The 17210-nt window shown below is 40.3% G+C and overlaps 1 protein-coding gene across 2 annotated transcripts in view; it reads right to left on the bottom strand.

Moving 5' to 3' along the window:
• The window catches only part of ASCC3 (activating signal cointegrator 1 complex subunit 3), a 262037-nt gene that overhangs the window by 74522 nt on the left and 170305 nt on the right, over nucleotides 1-17210 (bottom strand). For both annotated transcript variants that reach the window (XM_060190713.1, XM_016188499.2), the window contains 4 exons: nucleotides 16716-16853; nucleotides 16501-16621; nucleotides 12707-12839; nucleotides 8437-8562 (listed from right to left, as the gene is read on the bottom strand). In XM_060190713.1, coding sequence (XP_060046696.1) covers nucleotides 8437-8562; nucleotides 12707-12839; nucleotides 16501-16621; nucleotides 16716-16853 — 518 coding nt within the window. The remainder of the gene's footprint in view (nucleotides 1-8436; nucleotides 8563-12706; nucleotides 12840-16500; nucleotides 16622-16715; nucleotides 16854-17210) is intronic.

The following is a 17210-nucleotide window of genomic DNA, read 5'->3' as shown; positions in this document are numbered from 1 at the left end:
TGATATTACAAGCTTGGGGCCTTTAGTAGGGGGCCACTTGGGAACTCTGATCTTCCTGGGACAGTGCATTTTTCCTTGTCCCATTTTCAGAATGTTAAGCTTTTTGGTTCTTGCTGTAAAAAATCTGTTTTCGAGCATGTTTTCCCATTGTTGTGGCTGTGCTGTGGGCTTTGAGATGGGGTAAACCGCTCCAAGCTATTTGTCATCTTGCCCCTGCCTTGAACACCACGACTGTCCTTATTTCTTATTTTGTATTACTGTCTCTCTGATTTAAAAAGATGTCTAATGAATACAAGTGAGGTGAATTAAGATAATTACAAATTGAGGGACTTTATTCTCCCCCCCCACAATGGGAAAAGAGTTAAGGTCCGTAGACTGTTAGAGTTATTTAAAAGTACACAAAATAGGGCGTGAAGTTATGGTAGAATGTGTTTCTACTCATGGAAGGTTAAAAACAGCAGCTTACTGGGGGCGGGGGTGGGGGGTAACTGTAGACATTGTAAATGTAGGCTGCAAGTTTTAATTTTCATAAAAGAAAAAAGTATTATTTTTAAATTTTAATTTTCACAGAGACTATTGCCTTTCCTGGAAAAGTTTTGTCTCGTACAGATCAAAACAAAGCAACACAGGTTATGTATTAGTAACACTGCTGTCAGCAATTTAAACATAGTATACAAACATTATCTACATAGTCATATATTAAAGTCAAACCCCATTACAGACCATTCAAAAAGTTTTTCCTTATCTAAAAAAATGACCGAGAAGGAGTGGCTAGTTAGAATAATTTATGCAGCTGTAGATATAGACAGACAGTCTAGATATTCAAAGCCCCGGAGAGCTAGCTCCCCGAAGACATGCCAAGCAATAAACAATCATCTTTCATTTTCCCCAACAGAATGAGATTTTTCAGTCAGAAAAGTCACAGTCTATGTACTTACATTATATTCCATTCTTTTCATTTGTTAAATCTGTTAAGCTTTTTCGTCACTGTTTTTAGCTGCCTAGACTCATCTGTAGCTGATAAAGTTATTTCTAAATGGAAGAATCTAGCGAAAATGTGTCGAGGGTACAGAATAGGCCATGTTATTTGTAAAGCAAGCAAAAAACTATTCTTTATGCGGTTAAAATAGAAGTGAGACATTCAAACATTACCATGAAGAACAAAAGATACAATTCCGTTTGTATCTATAACAGCACTGCCGTTACGAAACCTTACAGAAACTTTCTGCTGAATAATTCGTTTCTGTCTGGGGAGATGAAGGTGCTCTGGAAAACAATGGTATTGGTTGAAAACCACTGTGACTGTGGTTAGCGCCACTGAATCCTATACCTTATAGTGAGTAAAGCAGCAGATTTTATGTCATGCATCTTGCCACAATGAGAAACATCTCTCGACGATTACTAGTGATTATCCTAAGACCCTTTTCCAATAAATTTAACTTGAAAGTCAACTTTATCATTTCCTGCTTTAATGAATAAGTTTGAGATACTTGATAATAATTAAGCCTTTAATAAAAAATACCTTCAAAATCACATTTTTAGACATTTTCTTTTTTTTTTTTTTCAATTCCTGTATGAGGGAATAAATGTTTTACAGTCGACAGAAAATACAATAGTTTGTACATGCATAACATTTCTCAGTTTTCCACGTAACAGTACAACTCCCACTAGGTCCTCTGGTTTTTAGACATTTTCTTTATTCATTTTCTACACAATGAGGAGATATGTTTTGATGGATTAATATGCCTGCTAAAACTGATTTATTTAAATCTGTTGAGACTTTAATTTAATTCCAGTTTGTGACTTTTATCCAGATAAGGAAAGCATAGTTAACCATTTCTTAAACATTTAAAAAAAAGTTGCAAAAACCAAAAACCACTAAACTTTCATTTCTGAAAATACAACAAATTATCTAATGGTTGCACTAAAATTGTATTCATAGCTAATCACTCAAAGCTAATACATTTTAAAGGAGAATAAGATCAAGAACTTCCACTGATATTTCTTAATATAGCTATTTATTTTCCTAATGTGCTCAGTAGTGTTCTTTTTTTTTTTTTTTTCAAACTTTATTTATTATTGGATAGAAACAGAGAGAAATTGAGGGGAAGGGAAGATAGAGATGGAGAGAGACAGAGAGACACCTGCAGCCCTGCCTCACCACTCGTGAAGCTTTCCCCCTGCAGGTGGGGACCAGAGGCCTGAACCTGGGTCCTTGCGCACTGTAGTGTGTGCGCTTAACCAGGTGCGCCACCACCTGGCTCTCAGTAGTGTTCTTATAGACTTGCATAACAGAATGCAAAGTTCAATTTAACTTGCTGCACTTACATTAAAGCTTTTATTGTCAAGACAACCCTCCTGCACTGCTGGTGGGAATGTCAATTGGTCCAACCTCTGTGGAGAGCAGTCTGGAGAACTCTCAGAAGACTAGAAATGGACCTACACTATGATCCTGCAATTCCTCTCCTGGGGATAGATCCTAAGGAACCCAACACACCCATTGAAATAGATCTGTGTACACATATGTTCTTAGCAGCACAATCTGTAATAGCCAAAACTGGAAGCAACCCAGGTGTCCAACAACAGATGAATGGCTGAGCAAGTTGTGGTCTATATACACAATGGAATACTACTCAGCTATTAAAAAATGGTGATTTCAGCCATGAGATCATCTCCCCAGACAATAATTTGGATCCACTTGCATATCAGATTTCAGGCTCAGGATAAAAAAAAAAAAAAAACACCCAAAAAACTAGTATAGTCATAGGCCTTTGGAACATAACTAAAATTGGTCTACTAGCTATCTACAAAACAGAGACACCCTCCTCCCCCACTCTTCATCTGCACCATTCCAGCCTTTAGGTTCATGATTAGTCAGTCAACAGCTTGTTTGGCTTTATATGTTAACTCTCTTTTCAGTCACCAGGTTCTAGATGCTACCATGATGCTAACCAGACTTCCCTAGATAGACGACCCCACCAATGTGTCCTGGAGCTCCGCTTCCCCAGAGCCCTGCCCCACTAGGGAAAGAGAGGCAAACTGGGAGTATGGATCCACCTGTCAACACCCATGTTCAGTGGGGAAGCAATTACAGAAGCCAGACCTTCCACCTTCTGCACCCCACAATGATCCTGGGTTCATACTCCTAGAGGATAAAGAACAGGAAAGCTATCAGGGGAGGCGATGGGATATGGAGCTCTGATGGTAGCAATTGTGTGGAGTTGTACCCCTCTTATCCTGATTTTGTCATTGTTTCCTTTTTATAAATAATTTTTTTTAAATGGTGATTTCACCATTTTTAGCCTATCTTGGATGGAGCTTGAAGAAATCATGTTGAGTGAAATAAGTCAGAAACAGAAGGATGAATATGGGATGATCTCACTCACAGGCAGAAGTTGAAAAACAAGATCAGAAGAGAAAACACAAGTAGAACCTGAACTGGAGTTAATGTGTTGCACCAAAGTAAAAGACTCTGGGGTGCGGGGAGAGTACAGGTCCTGGGACACGCTGGCAGAGAACCTAGTGGGGGTTGTATTGTTATGTGGAAAACTGAGAAATGTTATGCATGTATAAACTACTGTATTTACTGTCAACTGTAAAACTTTAATCCCCCAATAAAGAAATAAAAAAAAAAAGAAAGTAAAAAAAAAGTTTTTATCATTAATGGCACTAACTATAATGTAAAATCATAAAGGTCTCTAAAATGTGGCTGTTTTATTTTTCCAGCTATGCTGACATGTTATAGATCATATTTATAGAAGTGAGCGGCAACATTTAAAATACAGGGCGGGCGCTAATGAACATATTACTCAAGGAGATGGCAGCATAATCTCAATGATCAGAAACGCGTCCTATGTCATTCACACACCCGCTCAGATGTTGTGTTTGTTAGCAATCTGACTACTGGTTTATGACAATATCCTTTACAATATTTAGGCAGACGTTATAGGCTACTCAAACCATTTAAGAATTCTTTTAAAGGACACTGTTACATCTTAACCGACATAGAATTGACAAAGCACTGTAAAATAAGTGCAAACAAGTTTAATCTTTCAGGTTACATTCATTTTAGGTAGATATCTGACACCTTTCTGTGAATTAAGAATGGAGTTTATATTTAGACACCCTTAATTAGCAGCATCATATGACCTTTGCTTTTATGATGTGAACGTTTTTCCTGTCGTTATGCAATTTCTATCTCAAATAATTATAGCATTTAGCTGAAAAGATTACATGTCATTAATTTCAATTACCATTTTACCAATGTGAAAGCATACAGCTAAGTAAAAAGGTCTGTTTTCATGTTGTACTTTCCACAGTACAGAATTTATAATTTCCTGGTTATCTGAGTAGAAATATTCCATAACTGTTTAATTATGGATAAAGGATACAATGTAGTTTCATGCTCCCCGTACTGAATCATCAAGTCATTATCTTCTCTTTGACATAAACAGACAGCCTACCTTTTTGTCAGCATGCTGTTTCATTTATTTCACAGAGAAACCCAGTTTCACAGTAATTGACTTGTCAGGAGCTCTAATTTATGAGGCTGAGCTCTGTAAGATTTCTCTATATTGGACTCAACCTGCACGCAAGCAGGGTTGAATATTTACAATGCTGTTAACAGGTGCTGAGCTGTTTAATGATTCTAATAGCCAGAAGCGCACTGAGAAAGCCAGCGGGATGACAATTACAGGCTGTTTGAACACAACAATTACTAGTCCCCTGGGAGGTGTGAAAGTCAAAGGCAGTTTGGTACTGACAGCATCAAGCACATGGGCTAGACTAGCTAACTTCTATTAGCAGTCCATTGGGAAAAAGTCACAGCAAACCTTGCCCTATCATAAAAATTTCCAAAGTTCAATAAATTTAAAGAATCAAAAAGTAAAACAACTTTAAAAAAATATCATCTTTAAAAGGTCTTATTAGAAGACAAGAATACTACACAGGAAACCCAAGTCATCTTTTTTTTTTTTTCCTGGTCACCTTAATAAAGATGAAATTTCACGAGCTGGAAATGAAAAATATTTTATTGTAATGTAAAAACACAGATAAAGTTTCACCAAAGAGTTTGGCTTTAATGTGACTGGAGGTAGCCATTTCCTGTTTGGTTTATGTAAACCTGGCCCAGAGATCTTTCATCAGCACTGAAATGCTGCTGAAAACTGCCTGTACTGGAGAGCCATTTGTCACAGCAGTTTTTTATGTCCAGATTAGCAGCAGTAATGATGACACAAATAATAAAAGTGGCTGCAGGGACAGCTGAAACTACCACGCCATTTTTTTTTTCCTTTCTTGCTCCAGAAATATTTAAAAGCTTTCTCAGGGGGAAAAAAGAGAGAGAAAAACTGAAATGTACAAACTGAATCTGAAACCCATTCAGAATTTATTCCATTCCACTCTGCACCGGTTTATGTGTTAACATTCAGACCAACTACTGTACACAACGCACGTGTCTACAGGTTTATACGAAAATGTAGCTTTGCACTGATATATTTTTGCATATATACTAGTACCTTCTCTCTCGCATGCATGTACACACACACACACACACACACACACACACACACAGTAAACAAATATAATGAAAGCATCCTAGGAACAGCAGCTGAGAAATTTGCTAATGTAAGTTTTCCTTTTGGCTTAGTGAATATACTTTATGGGAGTGCGGTTAATTGAAGGGGGCTGGAGAAGTGAATCCTGTACGTCATATACATATTATCTGACCGCACTGTGAAATGTTTACTTTTCTTCACTTGAAATAGACCTTAGTTTCTCCTTGCTACACACATGTACATGCACATAAGCCATGCATACCTGCTTCTACCCAATCACAACTCAGATCTCAATTCATGGTGCTGAAAGGGAATATTAAGGATGCACTAAACTGTTGGTGTGCTTCTGGATTCTGCTTGTGAAGCCTTCTGTCTTTATCATCACATTGGGTTCGCTTGTGTTGCTTGTGATGTGTTCTGTTTGCACGTCCACTGTTGGCTGGGCACCCCCCTGCCTCCGGGATATTGGTTTGGTCTCCCGCCCCCCACATTTGGCTTAGTCATCGCTGGTTTGCACTTTTCCCTCTCCCCGCCCCCTATCATACGTATTCCCTTTGTTCCTGACTCTTCTGCTGGAGAAGAGAGATGCAGGACAGAACTGTATTGTGATTAGAAGAGATTAGTTTTTTGAACTACATCCCCGCTCGTGAATAAAGATTGAACTGCGTTCTCAGCTCAGCCATGAGTCCCTGGTTGTCTCTCTCTCCCGTCTGCGAGGCTATTCCGGCACTAAACTATACATAATAAATATTTTTCTCATTCAATATAATGATTTCAGTCATATTAAAAAATTTCATCAGTTTTAGAAATAAGAATTTTTTTTTTTTTTTTTTTACCAATTTTATGGACGCCTGTGCTTTATATATATGCTTCCAGTTTTGGAGAAAGGTGGTATTAGACAAAGTCAAAAGACTCAAAGACCAATTGGAAAAGAAACTAGATTTTGACTTAACAGAATAGGTAAATGTATATATGTAATGTTTATGCAGATAAGCACATTTCCCATTTTTACTCAGATGTAAAGGTGTAAATATTAAAGCAGACAATTTTACTGACTTACTGTCTGGCTGCATCAAACAAACACAAGTGTTATACATTCAGAATCAATGGCACATGGTTCCTGTAAAGAATGCATTATCCAGCACAGCACTACAGAGTGACGTGAACAGACAGTGTGGACATTGGAGTTCTGGGCCTGACAGCGAGCCCCATGATGGAGAACAGTGCTTCTAAAGACAAAGTGTCTGAATGTTTGCGTTGCACTGGGTGCTGAGAAGCTTGCAACGCTGGGCAGTTGTTTCTCTCCCTGGGTTTCTATAATGCAGAAATCTAGATGCATTGAATGAGCTGGCTCCTGAAATCTTACTGTATGATGCACTAAGCTAAATAATTGGATTCCTTAAGATTTATATAATTATTTAACTTTAGTTTAGTGCATCACACAGAGAACCTGGTTTTATGACCTTTACATTTTCAAACAACATTGTGAGCAGCGGTCAGGTTTCATTCTTTACAGCGTTTCTGTTCAGTTTTCCAACCCCATTTATTGGTGAAACTGGCCTTTATTTGTGTATCTTAGTTTCTTCACTGTAATGTAAATTAACTGAACACATGTGTTTGGTTGGGAGCTGGGGGCTCTGTATTTCGTTCCATTGAACCATGTGCCTGGAAGCACATAGTTCAAGTACAACTTACTTGACAAAAACGTGGATACAAGTTTCTACTTGAGAATAACTAACAATGATAATCTTGGTTTTGAGCTAGCTAGGTATCTCAGAATTTCTATAGATGACTGCTAAACGAAAAAGTTTACTTGACATGGATGTTCAAGAGTGGGTAAACCACCACCACCTCAAAACTGACGAAAGTAAACTTATCAAAATCTGGCTGGATTTTCATAACTGAGATCTTAAGTGGTACAGAGGCTGGAAAAGGCACAGCCTACTGGCAGCTATGCTGCAGGCTACAGCACTGGTTGTGGGAGAGTGAGCAACTTCTGGGCTCTTAACCCGGGACCACAGGGGAACTAGGGCACTGGACAGGTGGCAAGGGCTCATCACCATGGCATGGAAATTATGTGGTAGAGAAGCTGTACGGTCTGTCCCTGCACCAAGGTATACTCACAGGAGGGTAACGCAGACCTCCAGCAGCTGGTTGGAACAATAGGTTTATTCAAACATGAAGAAAAAGGAAAAGAAAGAGGCTGTCACACAGCTAGCCCTCTGAGGTCTGCAGAGAAGCCCTATACCATGATTTAAAAACCGCTCAGAGTGAAAAATGGGGAACACCCTGTGGGCCCATCCCCACCCCTCCAGAATACAAAGGAAACCCAACACATGAGTAATAGCACCCTCTGATGGCACAACAATGTAAAGCGTGATAAATTCTCAAAAACATGGCCTGAAAAAAATGACAGACCTTAAAGGAAGAAACTAAACAGAAAGAATGGCAGAAAACTTACAGAACTGGAGGATTTATCAGAGAAAGATTTTCAAAGCATTCCTATAGCTAGAATGTCTTAAGTTCTAACTCTGTGGGGCCTAGGTGATAACTCACCTGGCAGAGTGTACACACTATTATGAATAAAGAACATGGTTCACGCCCCTGGACGGACCCTACCTGCAGGGGAGAAGCTTCATGAATGGAGAAGCAGTACTGCAGGGGTCTTTTCTTTATAAAACAAACAAACAAACAAACACACAAACAAACGAAAACGGATATTGGGAACTGGAGGTACTTTGCCCCAGCAATAACACAATGGTAGGAAAAAAAAAAAATTCTCACCCTGCTATGTAACCACACACAGAAATTTAGCGATTACAACTTTAAAACATTTTCTGTCAACTCGAAGCTGGAAGTTAAGTAGTTGTCCTGAACTTACCTGGGGTTCATGATAAGACGTCGGAAAAAGTAAGTCCAGGTGATATAGTCCATTGCATCTTGCTTAGACGTTACTGTGCCGCCGGCGATCTCTGCGTTCAGGTGGTCAGCTAGCACGCCTAATAGGCTGTGTTGTATGCGGGACATGAGAGACTTTAAGTGCAGTTCATCTCAGAGCTCTAGCCCTTAGCTTCTACATTCCAAGACACAAGACAAATGTGTCTTGTTTATTTTTAATATTTTTGTATGTAATTTCGAGGGAGTAAATCGTTATTGACATAAGAAAATATTCATTTAAACTCCTTTTAAAAAATATTTATTTATTATTTATTTGTTTTCCCTTTTGTTGCCCTTGTTGTATAACATTGTTGTGGTTATTGATGTCGTTGTTGGTGGATAGGACAGACAGAAATGGAGAGAGGAGGGGAAGACAGAGAGGGGGAGAGAAAGGCAGACACCTGCAGACCTGCTTCACCGCCTGTGAAGCGACTCCCCCTGCAGGTGGTGGGTGGGGGGCTCGAACTGGGATCCTTAGGCTGGTCCTTGCTCTTTGTGCCATGTGCGCTTTAACCTGCTGCGCCACTGCCCGACTCTCTCATTTAAATTTCTTAATGTGAACAGCAAACAGGAAAACAATGCTCAGTGAAAACTGATGATTAACTTATGATACAAAGGTCAGTGTGCACATACTAAAACAGCCTTTGCAGATGACTGAAAGATACGAGAAAGTGACCATAATTAACTGAATAATAATAATAATAATAATAATAATAATAATAATAATAATAATAATAGTAAACACAGTCAGGAATAGGTGATGGATCATCCAGTAGAGCACACACATTGCCATGTGCAAGGACCTGGGTTCAAGTCCCCAACCCCAACCTGCAGGCGGGTTTCATGAGTGTAATGAGCAATCTGTCAGTTACAGATTTCTTTCTTTTCTTTTCTTCCTTTCTTTCTCCTTCCTTCCTTCCGTCCTTCCTTGCCTCCCTCCCTCTCTCTCTCTTTCTTTCTTTCTTTCTTTCTTTCTTTCTTCCTTTCTTTCTTTCTTTCTCTCCACAGCACTGCTCAGCTCTGGCTTATGGTGGTGCAGGGGACTGAATCTGGGACTTCTGAGCCTCATGCGTGACAGTCTCTTTGCATAACCATTATGCTATCTATTCCACCCTTTTTTAGTACATTTTCTTTAAACAGACTCATAAAAGTAAGAACTGTGCCTCTCTGGGCTCAAAAAATATAATTCCAAGGCTCAGAGGAAATTAATTTTTGTCAGTTCCAGGGGACTTTTCTCTCCAAAAGCTGATTAGTCACTTTGTTTTTATATAGTTGGGCTAGCAGTCAGCATAACTTATATTCTGATTTCCTCTTTTCTTTTACTCTTATCTTCCGTACTGTGGAAGTTGTCCATGTTTCCTTGTAGACTACTGACCATTCCCTTCTTTCCAACAAGCAAGAGCTCCTTTCTTTATGTTAAGTAGGAGTTTTAATTCTGAATGGACACAGAAGTTTATCATAGGATATTTTTCACATCTGTGAGCTAAATATCTGATTTTTCCCCCCTTTACTATCCTAATATGGTAAAATATATTTATTTTCAAGTAATGAACATTTTAAATATAACAAAGTATACCTAATTATAAGACTCATAGTTGTTTTGTTTATATTCATATCTATTTATTACTGTTTTGTCCATGAACAATACAGACTTAATTCATGTTTCTTGCTTCTTATCAGGCTTTAGTATCAAGGCTTTTCTTGATTCATGAGAAGTTGGCAAATATCCTTATTTTTCTTAACAGGAAATATTCACATAAGGCTGATAACTGTCCTCTCAATTTTATATAAAAATTAACCAGTGACTCTGATCTCAAAGATTCTTTTGTGCATAAAATTAGATTCCATATGCAGTTGCTTTAGTAGATAAAAGACTATTTAGATTGTTTAACTCTTTCTGTGCCAGTTTCAGTAAGTTTTAAAATAGAGTTTACCAACTGCTCTAAATTTTAAATATTACTTACATAAAGGTTGTCCAAGTCATATGCTATTTATTTATTTGCCTCCAGGGTTCTTACTGAGGCTAGCTAGCTAGGGGCCAGCACTTCGAATCCACTAATACCAGCAGCCACTTCTTCCATTTTATTTAACAGAACAGAGAGAAATTAAGAGGGAAGGGGGAGATAGAGAGGGAGAAAGGTAGACACCTGCAGACCTGCTTCACGGCTTGCGAAGCGTTCTCCCTGCAGGTGGGGAGTGGGGACTCGAACCTGTGTGTGCCACCGGGCGGCCTCAAAGTCTTCTAATTTTTATGTTGAGAGGATCCTTTGCTTTCTGGTATTATCTAGTTCCTTCTCTTTTTAAAATTAGACTTAGAGACCCATAAGTTTTATTCTCTCTCTTAAGAACTAGGTTTTTGCTTGCTGATTCTTTTCATGACATATGGTTGGTTTGCTTTTTCTTATTTTCTTTTTTCCTTATGGTCAATTTGCTAGTTGTTTTCCCCCACCCCCAAATTACTGAGATGGATACTAAGGAAGCTGATTTTCGCAAATACACACACACATCTGTATATATATACATGGGTAAAATATGTGCTTAAATATAAGCAATTACATTGAATTACTTTAAGTAGCCGACAATGGTTAGACTGGGCCCTATGCATAAGAACATAAACTTTGGTGATGAAAACTTGAATTTAAATCACATGTTGGTAACCAACTAAGAAATTTTAATTACTCTCTAGTTACTTTCAAATACCATTTTTTCTTCTGTAAAATATGGATAATGTCTATAACATTATACTCATATTAAAATAACTAGACACAATGAAACATGACAAAATTCTCCCTTAGCACAGTATTAGATATAGCTCACAATATTTAATGCTTTTAGTATTTTCTCAATAAAAATCACTAGTAGCGCTTATAATAAAAACTCAACAAATATTTATAGGATAAATTAGAAACCCGTTTTGTCCTTTGCTGCTAGGATGTAGTAAAGGTGTCAAGGTCTATTAAGAGATTCCGTGTTAAAAATTGCAAAGATAAAAATCCATGAAAAAAATGTGTGAATCAGAGTGAGCAAAGTTATTTTCAGCTGAGAACGAAGAACAGTTAAGCAGGAGACATAACCGGTCATTGTCACGCAGGCTCCCCGTCTAAAACGACCAGCTACCGGCCTCTTGACTTTGGACACAGGTGTGTGGACTATACCACAACCTGCTTTCCGAACGTGTCCCTTAGTTCATGTTTCCTGGGTCACAGCCAATTCCAAGCACCACACACCTGAACAGGCTAAGGATTCAATAAGGGAGCTTCTTGATAAATAAGTGTACTAGGCTCTGAAAAATAATTTGTTCGACATTAAGCATCTAAGTGGTGAAGCTCAGATGCAAATCCAAGTTGTCTGACACCAGAATCAATATGATTGAATAGGACTACGACACTGTGCCTTTCAGAAAGCTTAAATCCAGCTCCCAGAGCACTGGAGGAAGCTTAGCTAATGTGGTAGCTCTCCCTCTCTCCCTCTGCCTCTGTCTATCGGAAAAAGTACACTTGACATAGTAAAGCCCCAGCAGTAACCACAACTATAACAACAGATTTAAAAAATGAATTGATAATTAAGATATTCAAATTATGTTGTCTTAGAGCAATAATTTTAGCCAGTTTCATATTAAGTGCTTTTTTAATACTTTATTTCTTTAAATAATCATTTAATTAATTCATTCATTAATTTATTATTGGACAGAGACAGAAAGAAATTGAGATAGGAGAGGAAGGTAGAGAGGGAGATAGACAGAGACACTTGCAGCCCTGCTTCCCCCCACAGTTGGGGACCAGGGGCTTGAACTCTGGTCCTTGTGTACTGTAATGTGTGTGCTTAACCACTGAGCTACTGCCTGGCCTCTCAAATTCTTTTGAATTAGACGTTTTATTTATTTTTTTCTTTTGGTGTTGACGCAGTTTTGTGTATAGGAGATATTACTGCCCTGGGTAGACTTTTATTATTAAGTAGAGATAGGTAGATAGATATAGATTAGAGAGAGAGAGAGAAACAGACAGGCAGACAGATGACAGATAGACAGACAACCAGGCAGATGGAGAGACACCACAGCAACAATCCTCCCTTGGCAAAGTTGTATTCCCCACGTGGTGGTGGTAGGGTTTGGATCTGGGGTTCATGCATATCTACTTTTTAGCCAATATAATGTACCTAAATATGTCAGCTCGCTACGACATTAATTCATTCAGACTTATCTGGATCACAGTTACCTTGATTCTACTGGAAAAGGTTCATAAAGAAATTTTTTGTAAAAATCTTTCTTTATGTCATGAACCAGAATGACAGCTTTGCCTTGGTCATCAAACTGAGGCCTCCCGGCACGACCCATCATCTGGAGCACGTCTGCGAAACAAGAACAGAGGCGGGAAGAGTGTGAAGCTGAACGCTTGTTGACTACGGCACCTTCCGACAACCTAACAAAGAGACCCGAGCACGTTAAGAGATGCTGTGTCTGATGCTGGCTGCTAGGCTCCCCAGACATTCAGTGAGCGAGTGGTTCCCTACAGCAGCAAGAGCCCTCCAAAGATGAAATGACTTCCTCTGGTTAGATGACTTGAAATGCTGCTTCAGAGTTACTGTATTAACTAAATACAGAAGAGCAAGGTAAATACCGGGAAATCTCTTCAGGAGTCAGCTGGCGATTTCGGTCCATTAATAATGGGTGCTTTTACTCATGTTCTCGTCTTACCCGGGGGATACAGATTTTTTTTTTTTTTTTCCCTCCTCCAGGGTTATTGCTGGGCTCGGTGCCTGCACCATGAATCCACCACTCCTGGAGGCCCTTTCCCCCCCCCTTTTCTTGCCCTTGTTGTAGCTTCGTTGTGGTTATTATTATTGCCCTTGTTGACGCAATTCGTTGTTGGATAGGACAGAGAGAAATGGAGAGAGGAGGGGAAGACAGAGAAGGGGAGAGAAAGACAGATACCTGCAGACCTGCTTCACCGCCTGTGAAGCGACTCCCCTGCAGGTGGGGAGCCGGGGGCTCGAACCGGGATCCTTATGCCGGTCCTTGTGCTTTGCGCCACATGCGCTTAACCCACTGCGCCACCGCCTGACCCCCCTACAGATTTTAAAAATCATTTTATTAGATTTTATTTTTCATTGCCACCAGGTTGTCATTGCTGTCACTGGGGCGCAGAGCCTGAATAATCAATCTACCACTCCTGTAGAAAGCTTTTCCACGAAAAAAAAAAATAAATAATTTTGATAGGACAGATAGAAATTGAGAGGCGGTGGGAAGATAAAGAAGCGAGACACCTGCAGACCTACTTCATTGCCCACGAAGCTGCTCTCCTCCCTACAAGTGGGGAGCAGGGGCTTGAACCCAGGCCCTCAGACTTGGTAATGTGTGCGCTTAAAAGAGCCACCATGGGGAGGCGGGCGGTAGCCCAGCAGGTTAAGCGCAGGTGGCGCAAAGCGCAAGGACCAGCGGAAGGACCCTGGTTCAAGGCCCCCGGCTCCCCACCTGCAGGGGAGTCGCTTCACAGGCAGTGAAGCAGGCCTGCAGGTGTCTGTCTTTCTCTCCCCCTCTCTGTCTTCCCCTCCTCTCTCCATTTCTCTCTGTCCTACCCAACAATGATGACATCAATAACATCAACAATAACTACGACGACAATGAAAAAAACAGCAAGGGCAACAAAAGGGAAAAGAAATAAATAAATATTTTTAAAAATTAGAAGAAAAAAAAAAAGAGGCACCATTGCCCAGATCTCAATACAGATCCCTCCCGCCCCCTTTATAAAGTAGGAAGTTCACAGCTAAATAATGGGTAAGAACTGGTAAGTTTCCAGCACGTATCACTATGTGGACTGTTTACGCAACAGAGCACACACCTTACATGGGGAAAGACCAGCGCTTGAGATGCCATGTGCGCAACCCAGGTTTGCGTCCAGTCCCCGCTGCACTGAGGGAAGCCTTGGCGCTGTATTATCTTGCCTTCTCTGCATGTGAAAAAGCTGGGCTAGAGTGTTGGAGCCTCAGTAACAGTAAAAAACAAAGCAGGAAAATTAAAGACTTAGATGTCCACAGGTGTGGGGGCTAATTTCTGGGCTCTCAATTCAATTCCACCGGTCACTGTGTCTATAACTTTTCCTAATACCTGGAAATTTTGAATACAGTAGCTTGATAATATGGTTTGAGATGTGAGAGTGTGAAGCCTCCCAGTATTACTGTTTTCCCTCAAGATTGGTTTGGCAATCCTAGGTACTTTCTGACAAGCCTTTGGTCTATGCTCTTAAAGACATCTGTTGGAGGCTGGGGGCACAGCATAATGGTTATGCAAAGACACTTCCATGCCTGAAGCTCCAAGGTCCCAGCTTCAATGCCCAGCACCACCACAAGCCAGTGCTGAGCAGTGCTCTGGTCTCTCTTCCCTTTCTCTATATCCCTCATTAAAATAAATAAGTAAAGTGTTTTAATAATAATAATAACGACATTTGTTGGGACTTTGATGGAGATTGCGTTTTGTAAAATGGCCCCAACGCCTGTGGAGAACAGTCTGGAGAACTCTCAGGAGGATAGAAATGGACCTACCCTGTGATTAATTCCTCTCCTAGGAATACATTCCTAGGGAAACCAACACACCCACTCAAAGAGATATGTGTATACTCTGTGCCTATCAGCACAACTTCTAATGACCTAAATTTGAAGGACGCTAGCTGTCCAACAACAGATTGAGCAAGTTGTGGTACATATATGCAATGGAATACTACTCAGCTATTAAGAATAGTGACGTTCACTTCTTCACCTCATCTAGGATGGAGCTGGAAGGAATCATGTTAACTAAATAAACCAGACACAGAAGGATGAATATGGGATGATCTCACTCATGGGCAGAACTTAATAAACAGGAAGAGCGAGAGAAAACATACAGTGAAACTTGGGGGCCTGGGTGGTAGCTCAGCGGGTTAAGCGCATGTGGCGCAAAGTGCAGGGACCGGGGTAAGGATCTTGGTTCGAGCCCCCGGCTCCCCACCTGCAGGGGAGTCGCTTCACAAGTGGTGAAGCAGGTCTGCAGGTGTCTGTCTTTCTCTCCCCCTCTCTCCATTTCTCTCTGTCCTATCCAACAACAAATATAACAACAACAACGATAAACAACAAGGGCAACAAGTAGTGCAGGCACTGAGCCCCAGCAATAACCCTGGAGGTAAAAATAAAATAAAATAAAATAAAGTGAAACTTGGACTGGTTGGTTGTATTGCACCAAAGCAAAGGACTCTGGGAAGGAGAGCAGGGGGGGAGGGGGCTGAGGGGCTGTCAGGTCCCGGAACAGGCTGATGGACACAAGTTGGGGGTGAGAGCATTTTGCAACACCTATCTTGGTGAGATGAGGAGTTGCACCCATGTGCAAACAACTGTGCTCTAAACCAGTAGCCTCCCAGTAAAAAATAAAGGGGTGGAGGAGGCTGCTTGTGCATATACATTTAAGCAACAAGCACTATGTCTAGAAGACCCATGGGAATATTATGTCTAGTCAAGAAGATTTACAATCAGGCTTTACTAGCGCTTGCATATGATCTATCGAATCACTAGTAGCTACTAACCAGTATTTTTGTGAATCGGAACTACTATGCTTATCATGATTATCTAACAAATTAGGAAACATGTAAGGAAACAAAATAGCCCAATACTTGGAATAAAAATTATACTGGAAACAAATATATACATTTTTGGGGGCCAGGCAGTGGTGCACTTGTTTAAGTGCACACACTATAGTGCAAGGACCTGGGTTCAAGCCCCTGATCCCGGTCTGTGGGGGGTGGGGGGAAGCTTCACGAGTGGTGAAGCAGGGCTGCAGGTGTCTCTCTCTCTCTCTTCCCCTCCCCTCTCAATTTCTGACTCTATCCAGTAATAGATAAATAATAAAAAAACAACCACTAATGTATACAATTTGTTTTTCATATATTTCAATGTGAGCAATTTTCTTACATTCAACTCATGCAAACTAAAATTCTTATGGCTAAGACAGGAGCCTAATTTATCTATCCACTTAAGAAAAAATTACCTGTAATGGGAAAATCCACATAGCGTCTTGTTTTTCCATCGTAATATTCTGTCCCTTTAATAATTACTAAATGAGCTGGAAAGTTTACGCCCCAGGCTAATGTACTTGTAGCAATAAGGACCTGTAGAAAAGAAGACAATCATTTATATCTAATCAATGTGTAATTACTATATTGCATTTACATGCGTGTTCATGAAATAAAAAAAAAAAACAACCTGCACTTTGCAGTGCACAAACAGCTCCTCTACTGTCTTCCGGTCCCTCTCATGCAGCCCGGCGTGGTGCATGCCTATGCCAAAGGCCAGTGTCAGCTTCAGGTTGGAATCTCTTAGAGTCGCAATGATGTTGTCCATCTGAAAAGGAAAGCGCATTGAGAAGACAGAGCCGCGTTAGCTTTGAAGTCTGCATACTAAACGCTACATTCTTTTTTTTTTTTTTTAAAGATTTTATTTGGGAGTCGGGCGGTAGCGCAGCAGGTTAAGAGCACATGGCGCAAAGTGCAAGGGACCAGTGTAAGGATCCTGGTTTGAGCCCCCGGCTCCCCACCTGCAGGGGACTCGCTTCGCAGGTGGTGAAGCAGGTCTGCAGGTGTCTGTCTTTCTCTCCTCCTCTCTCCATTTCTTTCTGTCCTATCCAACAACAACGACAGCAGCAGCTATGGCAACAATAACACCCACAGCAAGCACAACAAGGGCAACACAATGGGAAAA

Source organism: Erinaceus europaeus, chromosome 4, assembly GCF_950295315.1.
Source record: "Erinaceus europaeus chromosome 4, mEriEur2.1, whole genome shotgun sequence".
Classification (NCBI taxonomy): domain Eukaryota; kingdom Metazoa; phylum Chordata; class Mammalia; order Eulipotyphla; family Erinaceidae; genus Erinaceus; species Erinaceus europaeus.
Note: the sequence above shows the minus strand (reverse complement) of the source record. Positions and strands in the feature narration are given on the sequence as shown.